Raw genomic sequence first — 22,641 nt, forward strand, 5'->3', positions numbered from 1 at the left:
GCCCAGGCAACACGGCCAGTGAAGCGGCCGGCAGATAATGAATCTGAAAACATGCATAGTTCAGTGCCTAGATTTACCGGACTGGAAATTAGTCAATTCAGTAAGCTACGGTTACTGAAACCCCTTGAAGAGGGTATAGGTCACTGGCGATAAGCTGCTGCGCCTTACGCGGCTACGATGGGTGATATGCGTGTATCTGAGGGGCAATGTGCCCAAGACTAAGAAAGTTGGCCATGATGGACGGAAGAAGCCTTGTGAGATGGAAAGTCCTTTCAAAGACGTGAAGGAATAGTACCGCATCTACTCTAACCATTCGTCACGGCCTGTCAACAGCAGGCTAACAGTTCAAGTACTGGAAGCCCCATTCACTCACAGAAGCAAATCGTTTCTCAGCTCTTTGAGGTCATATAAGGGGGATTTGCTGAACAAGATAACCATGGTGAATATTGAGACTGGGCAATATTACTCCCTTTGGCGATTTGGCAGTTTTTGTACCCAAATTCAGGTTAATGTAGTTTGTTTTGAGTGCCTGGCATGTTTCGCCGTCAACAAACGTATGTGCCGCGGACAAACATCCCAACAGCCCTTGTGACACGCCTCTTCGTTCGGAGGTCATCCCCAATTGTTGGTTACTATGAATGAGTTGTTGGTTGGATGTGGTAGTGCAACAAATGTGTAGAATGGATATGCTGATATGGGACCATATACACTCGCGAGACACATTCCTGCATCTGTTCTACATCACTAACACGTTAAATGGTTGAATTGGGCGACTCGGTTCTTAGGCCACTAGAAGTATCTATTTCAACATCACCAAGTACATTCTCATTCAAGATCACCGTGATGGGAGCTTTTGTCATCTGGTTACACAAAAATGAAACTGAATGATTGGCTCTTCAGATCACGCCTGGCACTGCACTGCGCGACGGGCAAGGTAGCCTGAGGAATCCACTGATAGTCACCCACAGTGCTCTGCTACAGACAGACAGTCGTTCAAACGTTTGCTTTTTGTTTTGTTTCCACGACAACGCCCGATGCTCGCACTCCCTGTCAAGAAATGATATCGTCAGTTCAACCATAACGACCTGCACACAGTCGCTCCACTTCCGCAAGCTCTCATGTTCCCTACTGAGCAAGTGTCATATGCCATCTTTGAAGCGCTGTTTGCCTCTTACGAATAACAATAGGGCTTGCGCAGTCACGCTAAAGTAGGGGTCGAGGGACTCAGCTGACAAGCACGCAGAGCCTACCTGACTATGCCTCCCAAGAGGTCTGGCAAAGTTCGAAAGCGGCCACATGCTGAGGCAGGCCGCTCGCCTTCCCCGAGCCGACCCGCAAAGCAGCCAAAGCTATCAGCTTCAGCTTCAGCTTCAGCTTCACCACCTCCGAGTCCCGAAGAGAAGAAGACGCGCAAGTCAGACAAGCCTGATGAAGGATGTCCCGGCTGGTGGCCCCCTGAGTTCGCACCCGCCGGGAAACCACTCCCCGCCAACAAGGCTGGCATGAGAAAGGTCATCAAGGCCTTTCAGGATGCCAATCGCGATCCTGCCGAGCTATGGAGTGAGGGAGGTCTGATGGTCCAGCTTGTCCGTCAAGATCCTGTCGGAAGGATCCACCAGCGAATCTTTAACAAGATTGATTTTGAGAATCTGGTGCCCAAGACCCCTTCTCAGACTCAGAGAGACGAGGTGGCCAGCAGGCAAGATGAGCAAGCATCGTTTGATAGAGAGAGTACCGAGCCGACGACCGAGCCCCTTGCAGAGTCAGTAACGATCGCCGAGACATCAGTCCTTGAAGCTACAGAGTCCACTAGTAGCCAGCCTCAGAGCACCGATATAGACAAACCTATGAGTGCTACCATCGATGCCCTACGAAACGGCATTGGACTAGACAGCCAAGACATGGCGCGGTGTGCGAATCTGTTCCCCCGCCCTTCAGATTGGTACATCTTCCCACCCGGCTCCTCCTTCACAGGAGCCGATGAAATCCACGCTCAACATCCCGCTCTGAAAGCCCAACACATCGCATTCTTCGTCTACAACAAAGACAATGACCAATGGGGTCTCTGTCATCTCGACGTGGGCAGGGTAACTCTGGTCCACCTCTTGACAAACCATTTCACCAATGTCCCTGCAGCGGAACTTGTAGATTGGTTAAGATCGCAACGAAAGCTCAGCATGAAAGGGATGATGTTCGTGAAACAAGTAAGTTGGATACCAAAGTCTCTGTGGCGTATGATACTGATTCTTTTCAGCGCGGCCCTATTCACCTAGATAGTCCTAGCGGGGAGATCTGTGCGCTTGTCTTCCTGAAATGCCTTATGGCTGAGGAGAGGGTTCCTCGATATGTCGACATCGCAACCGCCCGTATGGAATTCATAAAGATGATGGGACCGGCTGGTGCAGATGAGGACATAGCTACCCAAACCTTGACCTCCACCCCAAGCGCCGGCTTGAGCGGCGAGACGATTGCCACTGGAATACCAAAGGATCAGGCTATCTCCATTGATCCCAAGCTTCAAGCGCCTTCTTGCAGTTACTTTTCGGCTCAGCCTTTAAACCCCATGGAGCCAATCCCCTCGAAGCAGGAACTTGCAATGACCTCTTCTTGTGCGACGCCAAAGCGATCAGAGCAGACAGTGCTCATTTCGTCATCCGAGAGCTCCCCGAAGCCTGCACCTGATGAACATGAGTTTGGAGGACCTGCAGACGATGAAGCAGCGAAGGCTCAATCTGCAGACCCTGCACCTGTAGGCAACGCGCGAGTGTCAGAGACAAGCACACCTTCAAGCAATTCCGACGATCCTCTCACCCTTGCCCAGTCTCTCGAAGTCAATTTCACGGCTTTTCTCAACCAACGACGCAAGCTTGAAGCCTGCGTAAAGGCCGAGAAAACCAGCGCAGAGAAGAATGATGAGACGATCGCCGAGCTCAAGCAAGCTCGCCAGGAACTCATGAAAAGGCACAGCAGTAGCATATACGAACTGAGATGCAAGGTTTCTGAGTTGGAGATACACCTTGAAGCAGCGAAAGGAGCCCTTGAGACTGCGGAGAGGGCGGAGCAGGAGTCTGGTGCTCGTCTTGCGGAGCTTGGGGACAAGATTCGAGGTGAAGAGAGAAGTAAGGCTGGAGCTGCTAAGAGGATCAAGCAGTGGGAGGCTACGCTGGCCAAGACTGCGTTCCAGTCTATGTAAGACGAGATAAGTTGTGTTGGATGAGTGAGTGGATGGGTGATTGGATGAAAGAGACTTGTCGGGTTTTCTTTACTTTGTACTTCAACAGTATCTGCAGAGACCATGCAGCTATCCTTGGGTCCCCTTGAGATTTAGTAGCTTGTCAGGATGTACTCATGATAATGGCATAGGCACTGGTTGGGAAAAGCGACTTCAGTGCAGACAGAACATTATACTACGGAACTTGGAGAAAGTCTCAAGCTCGCGCCACCGGGAAGCAGTAACCTCAATTGCTGGATACTGCCCAGTATTTGTACTTGTATCGAGCGAACCAATACTTTCAGCTATGTGGCGTCTCTATGAGCGAGACTCGGGCAGCAGCCTGACGTGATGGAATGGGATTTGGTGCATATCACGCACGTGAAGGCCACTGGAGACACCCTGTAGAATATCCGTGGCCGGCACCCAGTTGTTAGGTCTCTTGTCGATCGCTAGAGTTGACTACATCTTATAAAGTTGACATTGTTCGTTTGCAATCAGAAAATACGGGCGTGAATCGTCCTTGTTCATGACTAGAGTCTAGCGATGGACTGCATTGCCATTCTCGCCAGAACGCAATTGGAGCGCTGTTCCTCGCTAATCAGTATGTCAACGATATAATCTGTTCTGCATCATTCCCTGTTACATACGACCATAGGTAGTGGAAAATACGGGATCCCGTCTGCTCTCCCATAGTCAAGCCACTAACCGGCGGATTAGTAGTTGGGTCGGTGACGACCAGCGAATCCCCGCTGTTGTATGTTTTTGCCTGTTCCAGGAGCGAATATGTCTTTTTATTATGTTGTACGGCTTCACCGGTTGATCAAATACATCATCCATGCTTTGTCAAACTCTTCGTTTTGACTCCCTAACCGTATTTCAATATAGAGGTCTGTTCATCTTTTTCCGTCGCTGGAAAAGTTGCGATCAACGCTCACTCACCGTTTACACACGGAGGACTGTGTCTGCTGTTCCAAGCCCGATTGCCATGATGCATAATCATATACGCTTGGTTGACGTATAATTACAGCTGGTTGCGGGCACAATGGCGTGTGCATTTAGCTTGACGAGACCTTCTGGACTCCCATGTTGTGTAAGCCACGTCTGCCCCTAGCTGACAATATGGATTTATTCCATGCCTCTTGATAAAGCCACATGACAAAGCTTATCTGGTCTAGGGGACCCTATCCTAGATGTATCCTACAACCTCTTTCCAACTCTCCTTCTATCATTCTGGAACATAATACCCCTTTTCTAAGGCCTCCCATCCCTCGCTCTCATTATCTCCCACGACACACCACTGCCACTTTGCCCTCCAGCCATATAACACTCTGTACCCATCTCGCATCAGAAATAGCAGTCCTCTCCAAAATCCCTGGTCTGTGATTTAATATCCGGGCTGCTGAATAGCCAGCCAAGGAGTACTGCCTCCTCAATCACTCCAGACCCGAGGCTTGACGATGAGGTAGCAGTAACTCATTGCTTCATCGATTGTCATACTGGGAACATCTCCCGAATTACATATAGCGTCTTTCCTTTCTTCACCTTTCCCTGGTAGTGCAGATGCCGTTGTACTCAAGTTCTTCGTCGACGGCACTGGATGCAAGCAGCCAGTATCAAGATATCGAAGATATGACCGGTAAGAGAGACAAAGCCCATATGACGTGATACCGCAGCCTCAAGAAAGGAGACGGAAGATCCGATAATTACTCTCTGACCTTCTCAGAGAACGAACCTCGTAGAAATGCCTGTCCTAAAAATATGCAGTCGAACTGGACAAGGAGGCAACTGTCGTATTTTATCTCGAGCGCATCAAAACCCTTGGAAACAAAAAAGTCATTATCAACTTCTGTAAAACCGTCCCTGGACCCGGACGCTTCGCCGTGAGTGCCAAGCGAAACGGCAGAACCAGGTGCGTTGACATGCTATTACAACAAAACAGTAGCTTCCTTGGTGAAGAGTGGTCGGCGTGGTCTTGTGGATAAGCCCTTTTAAAGCTGCGGTTGGCTTCAGTTTGAAGTTCTGGGCAAGGGAGCGTAGATGGCTTTTCTTTTCAGATCAGAGTGCTCTGTTGATATACTTGGAATTGGGTAAACCCACTTTTTATCCTATTTGTATTCCGATTACCACAGCTCTTCTTCAACTAGAAGTTGGTGTCGATGATATAACGAAGTCTGTTTGCTCATATACGTTGCGCCAGTCAGTCGATTGCCCCGGCGTCTGAAGTAGTCAAGTTACAAAAGGGTCAAGACTAGCTCAAACTTCGTCTTACAATTCAACCGCCAGCTCTCATCGGGGATTAATGCTTTGTAAGCCTTCAAATTGTGCCGATGAGGGCAATCGTCAGACTGAGACATACTTCTCACACCCATCAGCAACCAGCCTCTTTCTGCGAACCGGAGCGGCGGAGGGATGTTGTTGGTTTCTCCTTCTTCTCTTCTAATCAAAGCCCTGATACTAAATCAGCTTTCCTTTCTTACACAGATGTCCATCTTCAAATCGCTACCATGCCTCATTACCATCATCAGACCATGCACCAAAGACCAAAGTACTCCAGCACGATGGATATCGGGCCAGCCGTGGTTCGTGCTCAAGGCCCGGGCCGATGAGTAACAACCACCTGAAATTCCGATTCCGATGCCTGTATCTCAGTCTTCCCTCTATCAGTGTCAGCTTGCGTAACACAATCTCTGCGCCTCTTCAGATTATACCCCTTTCAACACGCCACCGCATCCTCAAAAAGCCGAAACAAGGCCTGTTTGTCCATCATATCCGTCCTACGATAGAAAGCATCTTTAAACACCCATGCTGTAAGCTGCCAGCAAAAGTCGCGGACAATATTGTGTGCCTGCAGGAGTAAGGCCTGCTCTGTTCTTTGAACGTACTCCGAATCTCTATACTTATGCCGACATAGAGAGAGCATCGAGTGCCGACCTGGATAGCCATCGTGTGTAACACAATAGAACGTCGCATCGACCCGAAAGCTGCTCCTGAACTTGATGCGATGGGTAACGAAGAGAGCCTCGCAGGCGTGGCTGTGCTCACACATAGGTATCGAGTGATGCTGGTCCGGGAATGCTGCAGGAATAGGTTAGACATGGCTATGATGGTGAGCGGGGGACTTGCCGCAGAGAAACCCGATCTCTTTCTGCTCTGATATCTCTGGGATATTCCAGACGGGCCTTGCGGATGGATCGGTGTGTTTATGACGGATGAGGTCAAAGAATGGCTCGCGATCAATGCGTGTGCCGCAAAGCATGTTCACAACAATGCGAATCTCTTCAGCGTAGAATAAAAAGGCGTGGGGTATATCGTTGTTGTCGGGCAGTGGTGGCCAGCGTGACTGACGAGGATTCGAGTCATTTCCGTCGATGGGCAGTGTGTTTGCAGTACGAGTAGCTGCAGGTCGAAAGGGTTCCGAGACTGCATTGGAGCTCTGAGATGCTTGCCTTGCACTGTTTATCGCTGCTGTCGCAGGGAGTTGAGTTCGAACCGAGGGGGCCTGGGCTCGGGGTCTGGGTGGTTGAACGCGACATTGGGATCGCTCGGGTCGTATCGCGGTAATGCTGGGTTGAGTTTCGGGCTGGGCTTGAGCTGACGATGCTGGCTGCGAAGGCTGAGGTGGTGGAGGCGAAATGGCGCGAGCTGGATTTGGTTCATGGAAACGTTTGAGACGTTTCGCTTGCGTTTCCCTCAGAGGGACGTCGGAATCTGTGTCATCGTCTTCCTCGACGTCCGCTTGACGAGAGCGTTTCCCAGCGTCCATGGCGGGAGACGGCGGGTGTGAAGCAAAATGATAAGCAGAGAGTTGGTGGTATCAAATGATGGCGCCGGTGGAATGATACAGCAAAGCGATCAAGTTGAAAGGGCAAGGAAACCGAGGGAGCGAGCGAGAAACAGAGAATATTAAACATTTCACCTTCTCTTCCGCCGCTTCTCCAGCAAGTTGCTTCAGTGGTGCTAATGCAGGTCCCCGACATTGTGCTTTCCAGGAAAACGCTGAGAAGATGAAAGCCGTTCGATATTGTTTTGCAGTGGGTGAGCAGCCGGCGCAACGGAGAGTAGCTTAGCTGACATACGGTAACTCACGCGATGATGTTGAAACAAAAGAAGTACGATGAGATGAAATACTTATCAGCAAGATGGCAGTATTTCAGCCTTGTATGAAGGTAGTGCAAGCACGAGGGACAATGTCCTTGATGGAGAGATGTCGTGTGGTGATTGATGCAGGCAGCCCTGCAACTGGTCACAGGCCTGCTGAATAGTCTGCTGCGCCTCTGTTCATAGGCCTACGGAGGGTCATTGGGGGCTACCTCAGGCGTGATGACCGGAGGGCAATTGGTCGCAGTGCGTTAGGCGAGAATCGTATATCAGACCTAGGCAAATCTGAGAGCTGGAGGGACAGAGAATAGCTGGTTGATAGCCAAGAAATATGCGGATAAGTCTGATGAAATATGGCAGCATCAGAATAGGATACATTGTCGGTACGCGACACGCGCATCGTCAACTTCAAGGGGCTTCATTTTGCGCTCAATTCTCCAAGACCTTTCTCTGACGACAATCACAGCTTGACCCGCGGCATCGGACACAAGACAGCCATCATAGCAGACAGGGCAGAGCATTTGGTGGTGGACAAACAGTGCGAGACTTGACACAAGAGATGAACCTCAATAAATAACCCAACCACAAAATCCAAGTGAAGGTAAGCTTGGCCAGATTGATGGTGTTTGATTGCCCCACTGACTCCATCTTAAGATGGATCAGATTGGTGCCAGACCAGACCAGACTGATGACTACAGCGTAGTGAGATCTACGGCCCGAACCTTATCTTGGACGTTGAAGCTGGAGCAAATCCAAAGTCAATTCACTAAAAACGCCAATTAGCATCGCGTAGGCTCAGCCATTGTAAAACGGGGAGGCGAGCAGGAAATGGATTGTCAGCTAGAAGTGGGCAGTCCCTGACTCCCCGACTTTTGGTGGCCTGTGTGCCAAGTTACTGCTGTGTAACGTACGAAACCAGCCACAGTGGGGAGCTTCTAGCAGCAGTTGAAGCACTGGACAGTACCTCTACCTTGGCCGTCTAGCCGTTTAGCATTAACAGAGAAGTCTTAACAATCTGCATGGGGGCCTGTGCCTGCATCTGCATCTGCTTCGTGTTCGGGTCCGGTCCGCAGCAGAACGTCTGTTACGGCGCCAAGGGTCTACAGCAGACCCCTTTGTAAAGCGCGCTTGCGGTACAGATTCATCAAAGTGACTTGCGCTGGTGTTCTTTCAGTGGGGCTTACAGTGGTCTTCGCCTAAAGCATTCGGGTTGTTGGCCAAATTACTGAAGCTGGGCATCTTAAGATCCATCTGAAGACCTGGGCCGTGTTAACGCTCATCTTAGGATCTTTCTGAAGATGCAACCAACCTGCGTATGTCCACACGGATCATCTTGACTCACAAGACAGTGTTCAGGGCCAGATAACCCGCTAAACCAAGTTTTGTTCCCCTTCGGCACAATTTCCTCTTCGTCGTCACTCTCTTCGCGTCTGCGCTTGCTCGCTGGGGCTGGTTGTTTGCCCTCTACGGGTGATGTGACCCGCGCGTCATGATCTTAAGATGGGCATCTTGCTCCATCTCAATCGTGCCAGGTTGCGCAGTGAGAACAGAAAAAGTGAAAACATCGCCATGTAATGAACGAAAGGCCTGGATTCGATCCATCCTTCAATCGTAAGCTCACAAATTAGTTGTCTCTCTTGACCGAAAAAGAAAATTCCCGCACTAAAGCGGAGCGTAATATGTTCGACGACGACAGACATTTCGACTTGTTACAGCTTAACCTGGATCTCAAGATGTGTCTTAGATTGCGTACCCTAAATACGTTTCGGATCTTAAACGTCAAGGCTTCCTTACCATAAATTCCCGGAAAGTAAGTATGTTGTTTATTTGCGCCATCTCTTGGATGGGCTCACGTTACAGACGCGCAAGGCCGAGTCGCGACCAGACAGACGTCCTCTTTGCTTTTCGGTGCTGATGGGTCGTCGCTCGCTCTAACTAAATTTCTATGTCTCAATCTAGGGTAGTCTAAAGGACTGGGACTCACTCTTCACTCCAACTACGCGATTATGAGCATTGACGACGGCATCTAAATCCTAATACAATTTTTCTGCGCCACTGCTGAAACCACCGGCGCTGAAGTAACACAGTGAGGAGAGGCTCGCCCCGATTTAGTCTGGTGCTGCTCTTGCGATGACATTGTGTCAGCTCAAGCATGCCCAGTTGTGATCAACATCTCGGCTGCCCTACACCTAATTGGCTAGTGTCATCTACTTTTAGCAAAAGCTGGCAAAGTAGAACTGTGAATGCCAGCTTCAGGCCCAGCCACAAAAGCCATTGCAGGGGCTACAGTACCTGGATTGTAGCCACGTCAGGGGACCATCCGCTTAGTCCTCAGACATCGGACACTTTTGCAGACCAGATGCCATATCACAACATAGAATCCGATAGTAAGTCACAGGTTTTGCGCGTTTATTCATGGGGGTCCCATGGTTTCCAGCTACGTTTGGAAGACGGGCTACCGAGGATCAAACGCATCAACTCACCAACTTCATGCAACCAAAACACAAAGTGAACCAGTTCTTTCAGAGGACGGTGATTATTTCTCAGTCAAGCGAAGTTTCTTTAATTTCTTATGCCTCTTTAGCGGTTGGTCGTCTCCTCTCCAGCAACTGCTAGCGTCATGTTCGGACCACGCAAGTGGCTTGAACTAGTCCACACGGTTCCCTGTCTTGTTCTTCAATGTCATGATGCAGACTTCTAGAAGCCTAAGCTTTTCTTTGCCAAGCTTTCAACCGCCCAATGGTCTCCTTCCGGTGTGTGAGTACATACGCAGAGGCGGATGAACGGGGTTTCAAGACCTGGTGGTTCTTTGTGATATCTGCTGCAACCATGATAGACAATACTCTCTTTCTTTGTCGATAGATGCAGGCCCAGCCTGAGCGTGATGTCTATACTACCATTCACCATGGGCTTGAGGAGTGGTTATGATATATGATATGTCTTAAGTCAGAGAATAAAACTTACTGTTGAAGCCCATTAGTATACCTCTGCCATTTTCTTCCCTCCTTTCTCTCACGCTTCCAGAACTGTATTTGGATGCAAGCAGCAGCTCCAATTAGACGAATACTTCATCCAACCCTTTCCCTCATTTCTGGCGTCAGTCATAGAAGATGCTTCCATCTGCGCGACTGCAAAAAGCGACCATGTCCCAGGCATTCGCTCCATTTCCACTTCCTCCCCCTACACCTCAGCCAACCTTCACCTGCTTCAAAAACATGCCGCCTGAGCTAAGGCGGATGGTATGGGATTTGACACTCCCAGACCCTCAGGTCTACTGCCTCAAGCCTTCCCGCAGGCGGAACGACAAATGGCTTCGAATCAAGGCACCTCCGCTCCCAATTGCTCTGATGGTCAGCAGAGAATCACGAAACCAAGCCCAGCTTCGGCTCAAACGTTACACCATCTCCACGAATCCGTCGGAGCCTTCCGATATCCAGCCTTATGGATACTTCAACCCCAGAACCGATGTCTTGCATTTGCCCTTCTGGAGTAGTCGATACAAGTTGGGCAGATTCCCCTTTGAGAAATTCTCTTTTCATCTTGACGTCACCCAGTCTGGGCTTACCACTACAATCATCATGCCGAACCTTCTTGTTCGCCTACAGTATGCAGAGAAGTTCCCCGACATCTTCATGGTCATGCAGGATGAGATGAATGGATTCAAAAGACACAACTCTTGCAACACATGGGTCCCTGTCGGGATGCCAGTCATCCATCGGCCTTGGAACAACCCTTTTCTCAAGCGTCTGCTTGACCAGAGTCGCTTGCACGAGCGCATTAAGAGCTGGTCCCCAGCCGTATCGGACATGCTATCGGAAACCCGAAAGGGCCACCCCACTGCAACCATCACTGCCATGCCGCTTGCCTGTACGTGCCCAGGCGTCGCCGATAAAATGACCGCTAAGGTCAACATGGCAATCCAAGAGCACCAGCGAAAGACGAGACAGGAGGAACGGAAGGCCCAGAGAGCGAAGGCCACCAAAGAGAGACGAGAGAGAGCGGCTCTCAAGAGATCATTGGCGAGACAGAAAAGAGAAGAAGCGGCCAAGTCGAAAGGGGTGACGATCAGGCTTCGCAGCGAGCCAGGCAAGGCGCTTTCACGTCAGTGACATACCAGCCAGGCAATGTCTCCCTCCTAATCATCACACCCTGAGAGCCACCCATGGCCAGGGGAACACCAACAGAAGAGGCAGACTACACATCTTTGAAGCAGAACATAGATCGATAATATGGCTTCAAGGATACCAGGCAAGAAAATGCGAAAGGGTTATTTTAGAAAGGATCTCATATGTTATGGGAGTATTTGGATAGAAGGGAAAGGCAAAACTATAGACATGGGTTTCCTTAGTACAGTACAACAAATCTAGTATTGGGTATACCATGCATGCAACAACTGTGAGAGCAACGGGGCAGGAAACCCAGCATGTAACATAATTAGTAGAACGTGTCCAAAAGTCTGGCAACTCAGGTTGCTAACAATATCTCAAAATTGCGATAACTGCAGTTTATTAATTCTAGTTCATTGTGATTGACCTTGCAGCGATCACCTACTTACACCGAATTGAGTTGGACAATAAGGCTGAAGAGATCTTAATATTGGCTAACATGAAATCTTAAAATTAGTTGGCTAAGATGATATTGAGAAACAGATTACTTTCGCTACTTGGATGTTGAGGCTAAAGTCAAGCTAGCACTCGTAGATCTTCTAACAGAGACGAGCTGATGGTTAGAAAGCAAAGAAGATGAAACCCCGAATCTACATGCAACATCGAGCCGCCTGACTATCAGCCCCGAGACTAAGCCGGTAATATACACGGGTAATATATGTACTGTACATCATCAGTTCGGGGGTTTGTGTGCGCATGATGCTGGAAAATGCAGGCCAGTAGGATAGAATAGTAAATCGCAGACTGGAAAGAAATCCGAGACAGAAGGAGAGAAGGATTCAGTGGTTGCGGTAACCTTGCGTTGGCTCTAGCCAAGGTCCCTTAAGTTTCAACGTCCCCAGCTCTTTGAAGTCACCTCAAAGAAAGCGCTTAAGCTATTAATGGTACCCATGTTGTCTTGGAACTTTAACAACCATGTTCCGATTGACTGCGCGTGATCTAAGTCTGTCAACTGGGCTTCCGGAGGCGGATTGCGGAGGAGTTGGGTTCAGACACGGCCCCGCCTCGGCTCTTGAAACCGAGGTTGATTGGTTCAACTGTCTGGTGATGGTGGCCACCACTCACTAACGAGTCGATTTAGTGGACTACTTCACTGAAGTTGCGCTGTACAATGATTAGCTCATTTTTGCATTGATTGTGAACACCGATCGATTGAACTTAACCAGAACAGCGATATTGTTCCTACGTGGGACCTGCGTAAACAATTAAAATTGTTCAAATTCTATTTGTTCATTTCGAAATCCTAGCTCTCATGCCATGCCGTATCTCAGCTTTTGTTGTTCTATCGCGGCGATGCGAGCGCCACATGAGGTTCCTGTCTGATCTCAAGGCTGCTCATCCGCCTTATCGGGCTAACGTTCTTCCGAGCCCAAGCTTCTCCACCTTCGCGAATTCACGCTCCTCTCACCACAAGCTTCATCTTCAATCATGCTCCTCTTCACCCTCCTCGAGATGTCGCCTCCACGCCAAAACGTCCCCCTCATCATCCCGCGCTCAGTAACACTTCTCGAGGGTACCCCAAGCATCGCGCTACACCCGTTATAAAATTCCGGATTATACCCACCGAGAGCGAGAGCCCTCCTCTCTGTGGAATAACCGGGGCGTGTAGAGGGCGACCTGGACTCGGAATCTCGCAGTTCTACTGGAGTTCCGGGGCGACCTGGCAGTTCTACTGGAGGTCCTGGGCGCCCGTCAGTGAGGCTTGGTTAATCTCCCTCGGGGTTGCGTTGTTGGGCGTGTTGTGCAGGTAAGTCTTGAGTTCGTCTACTAACCTTGCGCTATGGCATGCATCGCCATCAAGGAAACAACAGCTGTCGTCGAGTGGCAGTGGGAGGGTGTCACGCGTAATCTAGCGACCGCCGATCCCGATCACGACGCGATACGATTCACTTTGCGACTCGACCGTGAGAGTCAATCCGGTGCGCACTTCGAAATCAGCATCCCCTTCAGATTCAAGGACAAGCCAGCTGGGGCAGGCGTACGCCTTCGGATAAATCCCTTCTTCATCAAGTCCTTCTCTTATTCCGACGTGCCGAATCCGCCCGATGCCGTAAAACCGGTATTTGACACGACTACATCTCTTGACTTCACTCTGGATAACAGAATCACCGTTCTTATTCCTAACGATGTTCAAGAGCCGGTCGTAGCAGCGCGTGCGCGATCGGGCAAGGTCCTTGACTTGATACACGAGCTCTCTTGTATCACATTCCTGCGTATCTACATCCAACAGTCTCTACTATCGCCCGATGAGCTCAAGACCGTCAGCGAGGCTGTAGAACAACGTCAAATCAAACCCTCCTTCGATCCAGACTACGACGTTTCACGAATGTTCAGTGGCAGCGGCGCAAAGGTCACAACCATTCCTCCCCCCCAACCTCCGTCTTACAAGAAAGCCACGAAAACTCAGCCTCCTCCGAGCGCTCCGTCTAGTCGCAAACGGCCCCGACAAGACAGCCACCCCGAATTCTTCAACCAGTTCTGGGATAAGCTCCAGAAGCTGGAATCCAAGGTTGACGACTTGCAAGCCGACAACGCCAAGCTAAGAGCCGATAACGCTCAGCTCAAAGACAAAGTCGAACGCCTGGAGAAGAAGTGCGAAGGGTTAGAGCCGGCAGATGCGGAGGAGGCAGTGATAATAGAAATACGAGACGATATCAGCTCGCTAGATCATAGAGTGAAGTGCATCGAGGACGCGAGGGATGAAGACTTAGACGACATCAAGGAAGGCGTATTTGATGAGTTGGCGAAGCGTCTGATCGGTGGATGAATGATGACTGTCTTGCGGTATGCTCACGCTTTTGAGTTCTGGGGCCTTTTACTGATGGGTGTAGATTTATGAGATATGAGTGACGACATGACGAATTGCATATGTTCTACCGATGCCCACTCCAACAAAGTCCACCGCCCTTACAAACCAGGAGAGTCAGCCCCAGACGTTGCTGATGGAAGTTCAGAATGCCCGCGAAGTGACTTGATCACGCCTCAGCAGGCTGTCTCCCTCCGGGTCATGATCCGATCACCCACAGCTGGATGCCGCCCCAGTGCGGTTGCTGCAGTCTTATCCATGTCGAAGAATGCGAAAGACCTTGTTGTTGTAGCCAGTAGGTTTCTGGTGTTCCTATCAGTTGCAGCAACGCTGACCTGGGTAGTTACAGCAACGGCTAGGCATATACGACGCCCCTGAAAGGGACGATTTCCCCCCATTCTTGCGACTTCTGTTCCTTCGACAATACGCACTTCCGGTCAATCCGAGTGCTCGACCGTCCGGGCCACATGGTCGCCTCTCCCTGGCTATTCAACCGTGCCGCACGTGGCGCATCCCAAGAAGCTGAAGCATCGAGAGGAGAAGGAGCCAAAGAACACGTCGGTGGAGAAGGGTGAATTGGGCCTCGGGGCGTGTCTCAAGGAGCAGTATCTCACCTTTGGGGTCAACCACCACGGAGAAAGACGTTGGCGGAACCATTGAGCAACTTAGTTCGCTATTCAATACAACTTGGGTCCAGAGCACGATGGCTGTTTCAGTCGAAACTGGCTGTCGATCGAAGGGTCAATCTACTTCTCACTGCTGTTCAATTAACGATGGCTTCTTGGTTTCGAGTGTGAGCGCTATAGTCTGTAGAGGCAACCCTGTTGCTCGACCCCATTGATGTTATTTGAGAAATCGGGCTATTGATGTGACTTCTGGGTAGGTAGTTATCGCTTGGCCATAGAGCGATAGCTAGAGTGTCTGTTCGAACGTTGGTCAATGATTCCTAAGCCAGCACTTCCATGCTCGGCTTTACCCACATCGTCAAGAGTCGCACTACTCCTTACATCTTGGAACCTTTGCGCATTGATTCTCCCACTCCAAGCATGCACTCATCCATTCTTTTTCTTCTTTTAGCGCAGTCTTGAGATACCGCGTTCCTCTGCAACTCCTTCAATTCAACCTGTTCTTGGTTGAAACATTTGATCATGGTGGGGCTTCTTCGCGTGTTACCCTGTACTGCCCGCCAACATGATGAGTTAGGTCCTGTATTGCCCCCAAGACATGGTCGCTGGGTCCGCTAAACGACCTGCCCTGGGTTACCCCAAGGCCGCTCGCTGGAATGTCAATGGGCTTCCAACGTTGCCTTTGAAGCTGACATGCTCGGTCCACAAGACAGCAACTCGTGCGTCGACTCTTCAACCAGTTCGGCGCGTCAACCTGGTTCGGCAGCATCGCCAAACACGCTGCGACATATCACTTGCGCCCGACGATAACATCCATTCTTTCTATCCACATCCACTGGCCAGCGCTACGCTTGACGATGCCCTCCCTACGCCGCCACACCCCCACCGTCTTCTCTACTCGAGCGCGATCCGACACGGCGATTCGTCTTCCCTGACAAGTAGCGCTCTACTTATAGCGCACTCAAGACCGCTGCGTGCCTCTTGAACTGCCCTGTAGCCAGCTCGTTAGCGACGCGATGTCTCCTTTTGCTTCCTTTAAGAGAAATGGCAGATATACTAGACTTTGTCGGCACGGGCTCGCGAATGATTGTGCGCCTGAGGATAATTGGCGATAGTGATGTCGCTGACAACGCCCAGAAGGACAAGAACAAAACAACCCGAGCAAGAACTCTGACCATCTCGGCAACATGGCCAGTCCGTCCCTTTCCGTGCGAGATCCTCCACCTGGCCCAAAACTTTAGACCCATCGTAGCTCGGTCATATCCTCGACTGTCCCAGACACGCCACCACCCGATCAATACACCCACCGCATCCATTCAACATCGCTGAGCCAGCCGTGGGCGTTGAAGCACATCCCCTACCCAGCCAATCTCGTTTTCTCCAGACCGAATACCTACGCGCTCCGACGAATCGATTTACATACATACACTATGCTCGCTGCACCAAGCTCGTGGCTAGGCTTGATGGTCTTGGGGCGTCTTGCTCGATGGGGGTTCAATCATGAGTTGAGTTGTACGCAACGAAGCTTTTGACCTTCACCCTCAGGGATTTCCTCTCTTCGTAGTCCGCCAATCTCAGTTACTGGTCCAAAGGCACGCCGCGGTAGTCGCTGAACCTGCTCGTGCAAGTCTCCAAGACCCATTCTGAGATAAGAGAGGTAATGTGTAGTCTGCCTCTTCGTGACAATGTTGTGATTCGTTTGTCTCTGATCTCGCTGTCGTCGTAGTTGCTTCCACAGGTGGCCTCTCAGGTCGCTATTAGCATTGCTATTATGGATGGACATGGAATGATCGCAGCGCGCCCCTTATTGACCGTGATCGGGGATCTCTCGTAATTGAGGCTTACTATACCTCGTTCACCTGGGCGGCGACTGGTCAATCACGCCGTGCCCCAAGAACGACGCTGACTTTGCAAACTCCAGTGTGGCATCGCATGCGTTCTCGGTGTTAGTCAGGGTGTTGCTGACGCTTATTTTGCAGCCTCATGTCAACATCGTAGCCGATCCAAGATCCTTGAAACCTCAATCTCAAGCAATAGCCAGTGAGTGCTATGAACTGCTTGCCACAGTTTCTCCTTTGGCTGGTCTATTCCCCTGGAGCAAGTAGTTGTCCGCGGTGACAATGGAACAGAATGCAGGTCGTTGGTTCGCAGCTGGTACCGACATCTATTCACACGCTTAGCAGGTAGCAAAGGTACGAGGACCTCATCCGCTCACCGCGCTCTTCTCTTACTGGCTTGCCACAAGAAACTTCCGATGCAAACCATGCTTTGCTGTAGTTGATTATAGAGTCTTTGAGAAGTGAACAACAGTCTTGTAACTTGGAGTGAGATTGACTACTCCAGGCCTGATTTAGCTGCCAATCTTCAACGGCGTTACATCAACGGGATCTCATAGTGATCCTCCCCAACATTCCGGCACTCCCCTATAGGTTATCAATGCACCCCCGTAGCTAATACAGATGTCATTGAGGGGCTACTTGCTCTCTTCCAGAAGAGTTGCAAAATGCTCATACCAATAGGGGCTCCCCCAGGAGTGATTATTCCTTGGTCTCCGCGAAGTACATGTAAACTTCCACGGCTCTTACTGCTTTAAGTGTACATCGAAGCCCATATGACAGACTAATTCTGGGTTCTCGGTTTGGGACAGGGGGACCATTAAGTCAGACTTTGTCAAAGCGGAGGGCTTCGCGTCCACGTTGCTCCAGCGCTGTTAGACAGGACAGGAGCAGAATGTTCCTGGAGGTTGGTTTCAGTGAAATGCAGATCCAGATCATGCGCAGTCATCTCAAATGTTGCATGAAGACTGACGAGGAGGATTTCGTAGAGTAGTTCGCACCAACCTCTTGTGCCCCAACAGGATAGGTCAAGGGAGACATATCGCTGGGTTGATGTCCAGTTTCTAGTTTGGAATTCATTCGGTCGAAGGTTCCTCGACAATGAAGCAGAACCCTCGTATCTGAAATCAGCATCGTCGCTGACTCGATATCCAGACAGTAGATAAGCATGCAGCTGTCCTCCGGCGTGTAGCTGTTCCTTGCCATCATGCTCCGGCAGAAGTAGCTATGTTCTTCCCATTCGGGGTCTCCTAGCCCAAGCTCGATCATACACAAGCGTTCCTACGCCAACTGGTCCTGTGCTGCCGACTCAAATTTGATGTCTTTCGTTTGATTACTCATGCAGAGAACCTGGGCGTTGGACATTGAACGGTGAATTATTCCGCTTTTATATGCGTTGGGTTCAGCTCTGTTCGTGCTAGATAGTTTCTTCAGCTTCTTCAGCTTCTTTTCAACCGACGAAATCATCTCCTAGACCGATTTCGAGATTCCTTCATACACCTCGAATGCCATCAGATGGCGGAAAAGCCTTATAGCGATAGGTTACCAAGCCAATAAGGACTGGAACTGCTGGACATGTATGTGAGGGTAAAGAAATCTCCAGCCAACTCTTGATGGGATTCGCATGAGACCCTTGCACCTTGGACCTTATCTTCTCCAGGCAAGATGAGGCTGCCGTAGTATCCACCTGTAGTAAGAAGATGATCGTGTAAGGAATGTCTGGACAATCAGGTTCAAGGGTAACCTCAAGCTGTTGTTAACAGCAGCAACAAGATTGAGCTCTGAGAGTATTAGCCTCGTGAGTGGGCTCTCCCACTGCTGGTGGTGCTGCAAGATTCCCAAGAGGAGCATACAAACCAAGTTATGTGAAAACTAAATGGATCACCGCGTCTAGCATAACGAGCTGAAACCTTGAATTGAAGAGCGGGGCTGAAGTCGATGACTAGGGACGAAGTCCAGTATAACTCAAACCTGAAGATGATTGGAGAGTTCCTGATCTTGGATATTTGGGTCTCAGGATCGCGAGACAGAGGTAAGGTAAGGTACCTTTTGTCTGAAGGGGAGAGACGGTGCCGGGTTCTCATCAGGTGAGGAAGGAATCGGTAGGTCGAAAAGAAGAAGCACGTGTCGAGGATTGTAGAGCGCGAAGCGAAAGGTGACGTCGTAGGAAACCTGAATGACCAAACCCAAAGAAGTACGACGTACGAGAGGCTCGTATGTTGAAGGAAAGCCGATGGAAGACATACTAAGAGAAGATCTCTGGGGGCCAACGCCTAAAGCTGATCGCCTGGAACGAGGCTCGCAGAGCTCGGCAAAGCCAGGGCAGGCGATTTAATTCTCGCAGTGTATCAAGCTTGATTTGAGGTTGACTGGAGACTACGAGACTCATTCACTAGGTCTCCGAGGTTTACAGAGAGTCCAGATTGTGACCCAGGGTGACAAAGCTGATGAGGACGGGAAGAGATGAGAAGCTGGAGCGAGGCTGATGCAAATACTCAAGTTCGAAGGCTTCGAGCGGATCACTTGATACTGGCTGCGGAGAAAGCAATTGCGATCGAGTGGTGCCCGAAGGCCACGGTAAGAATGCTGGCCTGATACAGCAGACAGATGCACTGGCCAATGCAGATGGGGAGACTTGTATATACAAAAGACCAATTGCCAAGGCCTGAGGTTTGAGTCTTGGTGACAAAGACTCTAGAGTGCAGGGAGATGACCTTTTCGTTGAAGCCCCTGATGGCGAATGTCTTGGAATAACGTGCTAAGGAACAGATGACTTGAACTCCATCGAGCAGCCTCTGTCAAAGTGTCAAAAACTCTTCTTTGAGCAAATCACTATTGTTCACACATGCTTTGATGCAGGTTCATCACTGACCATTTCGTGACGCTTTTGTAGCGTGACTCAGACAAAGAGACGAATTGTTCACTGACAAAGAAAACCTCGTGTCTCTGAATATCAAAGAACCGTACCAGCCTATAAGTTTACCATCGCGAAATGAATCGTGGTTTTACTTACCATTACACATTTACAACTCGTCCACCTCAACAGCCCTTTACATAACTCACAAAAGTTTCCCCACTGCAATCTCAATAATTAACAAGCATGTGCACCGTGCCTAAAATTACCTGGACTTGCCCTCACTGCGGCAAGAAATCCGGCCCTGAATCAGGCCCGCTCCTCGAGTGCAGAGTCGCCGAGGGGGGGAAGAATTGCCAGAAGAGAAACCCGCAAGCAATGTCTGGGCCAAAGGCATGCGATGCTCACAAACATCTGCCAATCAAAGAGAAGGAGTGGGACGAGCGTTTCTGATACTGGCAGTGGAGCATGATAGAAGAGCGTTCTCTTGGGTAGATAGTTTAGTCAACATTCGCCTGTTTTCGTCCAGTATCAATCACCGTTACACCTTTTCCTCTACCAGAGTCTGAATCAGATAACGTCCCAAAATCCAATCGCGTGGTTCGCTGATGTGTAGTCGGAAGTGTCTTCTTGCCAAGCACTAAAGCTTACCGCACGTCCGACCCCAGGCAAGGTGATCGGCGGAGTCGAGGAGCTACAAAATGACCTCTGGTATAAATATAGTTTTGGATTCTGGCCCTATCATTCAATAGCAAAGATTACTCCAGTGACAATTCACGGTCTTGCATGCAACACCCGTATTACAGCTTACGACGCATGTGCCTTGTAGGGCTGCATGATAATGTCAGAATTAAGTTATGACCGTGTAGTATGATCGAAATTAACGTGCGTTGATTCAGAAATGAGCCAAGAGAAGGCTTCATGCGGCTGGATCCTGTCAGACTCTAGGGTTCTGTGACTCTCACGGGCCAGTCTTCACTGAACCCAGCCATGCTTATCATCCAACATGAGATATTTGAGGGTCTATTGAAGAAGACCCATCTTGGATGAAACAAGAGCCTTTCCTGCTAATCCCATCAATATTACAAGAGCTAACTCCGGTAATTAAATTGACCTCTGCGCCGTAAGCTAAGCCTTCAGCCCTTCAGCGCAGCCCCACCATGGACATGTCCGCGGACGACCCCGTAGAATCGGACAGCTCCACCTCCGATTGGCTGCACTGCCTCTGAGATTCGTGGTATAAGATGAGAGAAGTGCGACAACAGAAGTCGAGGCTATCAGCCCAGCTTCAGCAACCTAACAAACCAATTCACCGACTACACCAGTGACTCAACTTTCGATACCTCTTGGAAAGTCCCTGCGCATTAAGACGAAATCACGATGAACTGCCACAAAGAACCCGAGTTCCAAATCCGCGATATCCCTAGTCTTCGAGGTTACATCGCCATCGTCACAGGCGGTAAGTCATCAACTTGACACTTACACAACTCACCACTGACTATCCAGGTAATTCTGGTATTGGCTACGAAACAACTCTTCAACTCGCCCTCAAAGGCGCTAGAGTCTACATCGCCAGCCGCTCAAGCGATCGTGTCAACACGGCTATCTCTGAGATGCGCCGGAACAGCCCCGACTTAGACCTTCACTTCCTCAAGCTGGACCTCCAAGACCTTCAGAGCATCAAAAATACCGCTGCTGATTTCATGAGTCGCGAGAATCGCCTTGATCTGCTAATCAATAACGCTGGCGTAGGTGCAGCCCAAAATATTTCCAAGAGAAGCTAACGTGTTCCAGATCATGGCTAGTCCCTGGCAATTGACAAAGGACGGCTTTGAAGTCCAATGGCAGACCTGCTTCCTCTCCCATCACGCCCTCACCATGTCATTGATGCCTCTCCTCGTCGCCGCCGCTCAGACCAGTGGTCGCATGGACCGTGTGAGAATCGTCAATGTTGCCAGCGATATGGCCTTCAGAATGGGACCAGAGACCATCAATTATCAGGACCCTAATCTTACCGATGCCACTGGACAACTGGCGCCATGGTAAGCATTTCAACCCAGAACAGGCTTCAATCGAGCTTACTAACCTATATCAGGAGGAGATACGGCCACTGCAAGCAAGCCAGCATCATTGCGGCGAAGGCGATTACAGAACGCTACCAACCTCTCGGCGTGACAGCCTATTCCCTTCACCCAGGTCTCATCAAGTCCGGTCTGCAGTCTCACTCGAACAACATCTTCGGAGCCATGACACGTGTAGCTATGAAAGTTGGCCCAACGTCTACGCCACTCGAAGGATCAATGAACTCGCTCTTCTGCGCTACAACTTCGAAAGCCTACGAGCACGCTGGAAGATATTACGTTCCGGTTCAGAAGCTGGATGACAGGGCTAATAAGTGGCTGGACGATCCTCAGGCTGTTGGCAGGCTTTGGGACTTGGCGAGCAAACAGCTGAAGGAGCATGGGTTCGTCTTTGCGGACCTGCCTCGATATTATGCATGATTTAGTTGATGGATGTGGGGCCACAATGGCAGCGCCTGATAGATATATGGGTTTATAGGAAGAGATGTATGACAGCGATCACTATTTGACGTGGTACCTTTTGCATTTCTCTTTTTTGTCTTTTTTACTAAGCCTCCAGTATGTCTAGTTACAATTCTTACTAGAAAATATGAAATCTGGCGACAGAATCGGTGAAAAGCATTTACTATTTCTCTCAATTGAGTACTTGCAAGAGGTAATGATCTCGCGTTACTAACAATTTGTCTCTGCTCATCGTCAAATGGCCATAATCTAATGCAAGGATCAAAGTTCTTTAACGAAATACGGTTTCGTGGTCTAACGGTTATGACTGCGGATTCTGATTCCGCCAGCGAGGGTTCGACTCCCTCCGAGACCTTTCTTTTGCACTTTCACTTTACATTACACGTGCTTACTTCTGTTTAACAACACCCTTGTGCAGGTAATTCTGTTCGTTTCCTTCCTTTTTTTCTCCCTGGCTCTTGATGCGGGATTTAACTTTTTAACCTCTTATTTGAGTTGG

General features: G+C 49.8%; 5 protein-coding genes across 5 annotated transcripts; 4 read left to right on the forward strand and 1 right to left on the reverse strand.

The window, feature by feature from the left end:
* Nucleotides 1–1,256: 1,256 nt before the first annotated feature.
* On the forward strand, nucleotides 1,257–3,193 carry FSUBG_2866 (uncharacterized protein; the record flags this gene model as incomplete). The annotated part of the gene is made up of 2 exons (XM_036680685.1): nucleotides 1,257–2,204; nucleotides 2,255–3,193. The coding sequence occupies 2 exons, from the start codon at nucleotides 1,257–1,259 to the stop codon at nucleotides 3,191–3,193; spliced, it is 1,887 nt and encodes a 628-aa protein (XP_036541454.1).
* A 3,109-nt stretch (nucleotides 3,194–6,302) lies between these two features.
* On the reverse strand, nucleotides 6,303–6,977 carry FSUBG_2867 (uncharacterized protein; the record flags this gene model as incomplete). The annotated part of the gene is made up of 1 exon (XM_036680686.1): nucleotides 6,303–6,977. One exon carries the CDS (start codon nucleotides 6,975–6,977, stop codon nucleotides 6,303–6,305), a length of 675 nt encoding a protein of 224 aa, XP_036541455.1.
* Nucleotides 6,978–10,455: 3,478 nt separating this feature from the next.
* Nucleotides 10,456–11,421, forward strand: FSUBG_2868 (uncharacterized protein; the record flags this gene model as incomplete). The annotated part of the gene is made up of 1 exon (XM_036680687.1): nucleotides 10,456–11,421. One exon carries the CDS (start codon nucleotides 10,456–10,458, stop codon nucleotides 11,419–11,421), a length of 966 nt encoding a protein of 321 aa, XP_036541456.1.
* Nucleotides 11,422–13,258: 1,837 nt separating this feature from the next.
* FSUBG_2869 (uncharacterized protein) lies at nucleotides 13,259–14,245 on the forward strand (the record flags this gene model as incomplete). The annotated part of the gene is made up of 1 exon (XM_036680688.1): nucleotides 13,259–14,245. The coding sequence occupies one exon, from the start codon at nucleotides 13,259–13,261 to the stop codon at nucleotides 14,243–14,245; it is 987 nt and encodes a 328-aa protein (XP_036541457.1).
* Nucleotides 14,246–20,979: 6,734 nt separating this feature from the next.
* Nucleotides 20,980–22,100, forward strand: FSUBG_2870 (reductase; the record flags this gene model as incomplete). The annotated part of the gene is made up of 4 exons (XM_036680690.1): nucleotides 20,980–21,058; nucleotides 21,106–21,347; nucleotides 21,394–21,641; nucleotides 21,695–22,100. 4 exons carry the CDS (start codon nucleotides 20,980–20,982, stop codon nucleotides 22,098–22,100), a joined length of 975 nt encoding a protein of 324 aa, XP_036541458.1.
* Between the last annotated feature and the right edge of the window lie 541 nt (nucleotides 22,101–22,641).

The sequence above is a fragment of the Fusarium subglutinans genome (assembly GCF_013396075.1).
Source record: "Fusarium subglutinans strain NRRL 66333 chromosome Unknown NRRL66333_c0000026, whole genome shotgun sequence".
Lineage (NCBI taxonomy): Eukaryota > Fungi > Ascomycota > Sordariomycetes > Hypocreales > Nectriaceae > Fusarium > Fusarium subglutinans.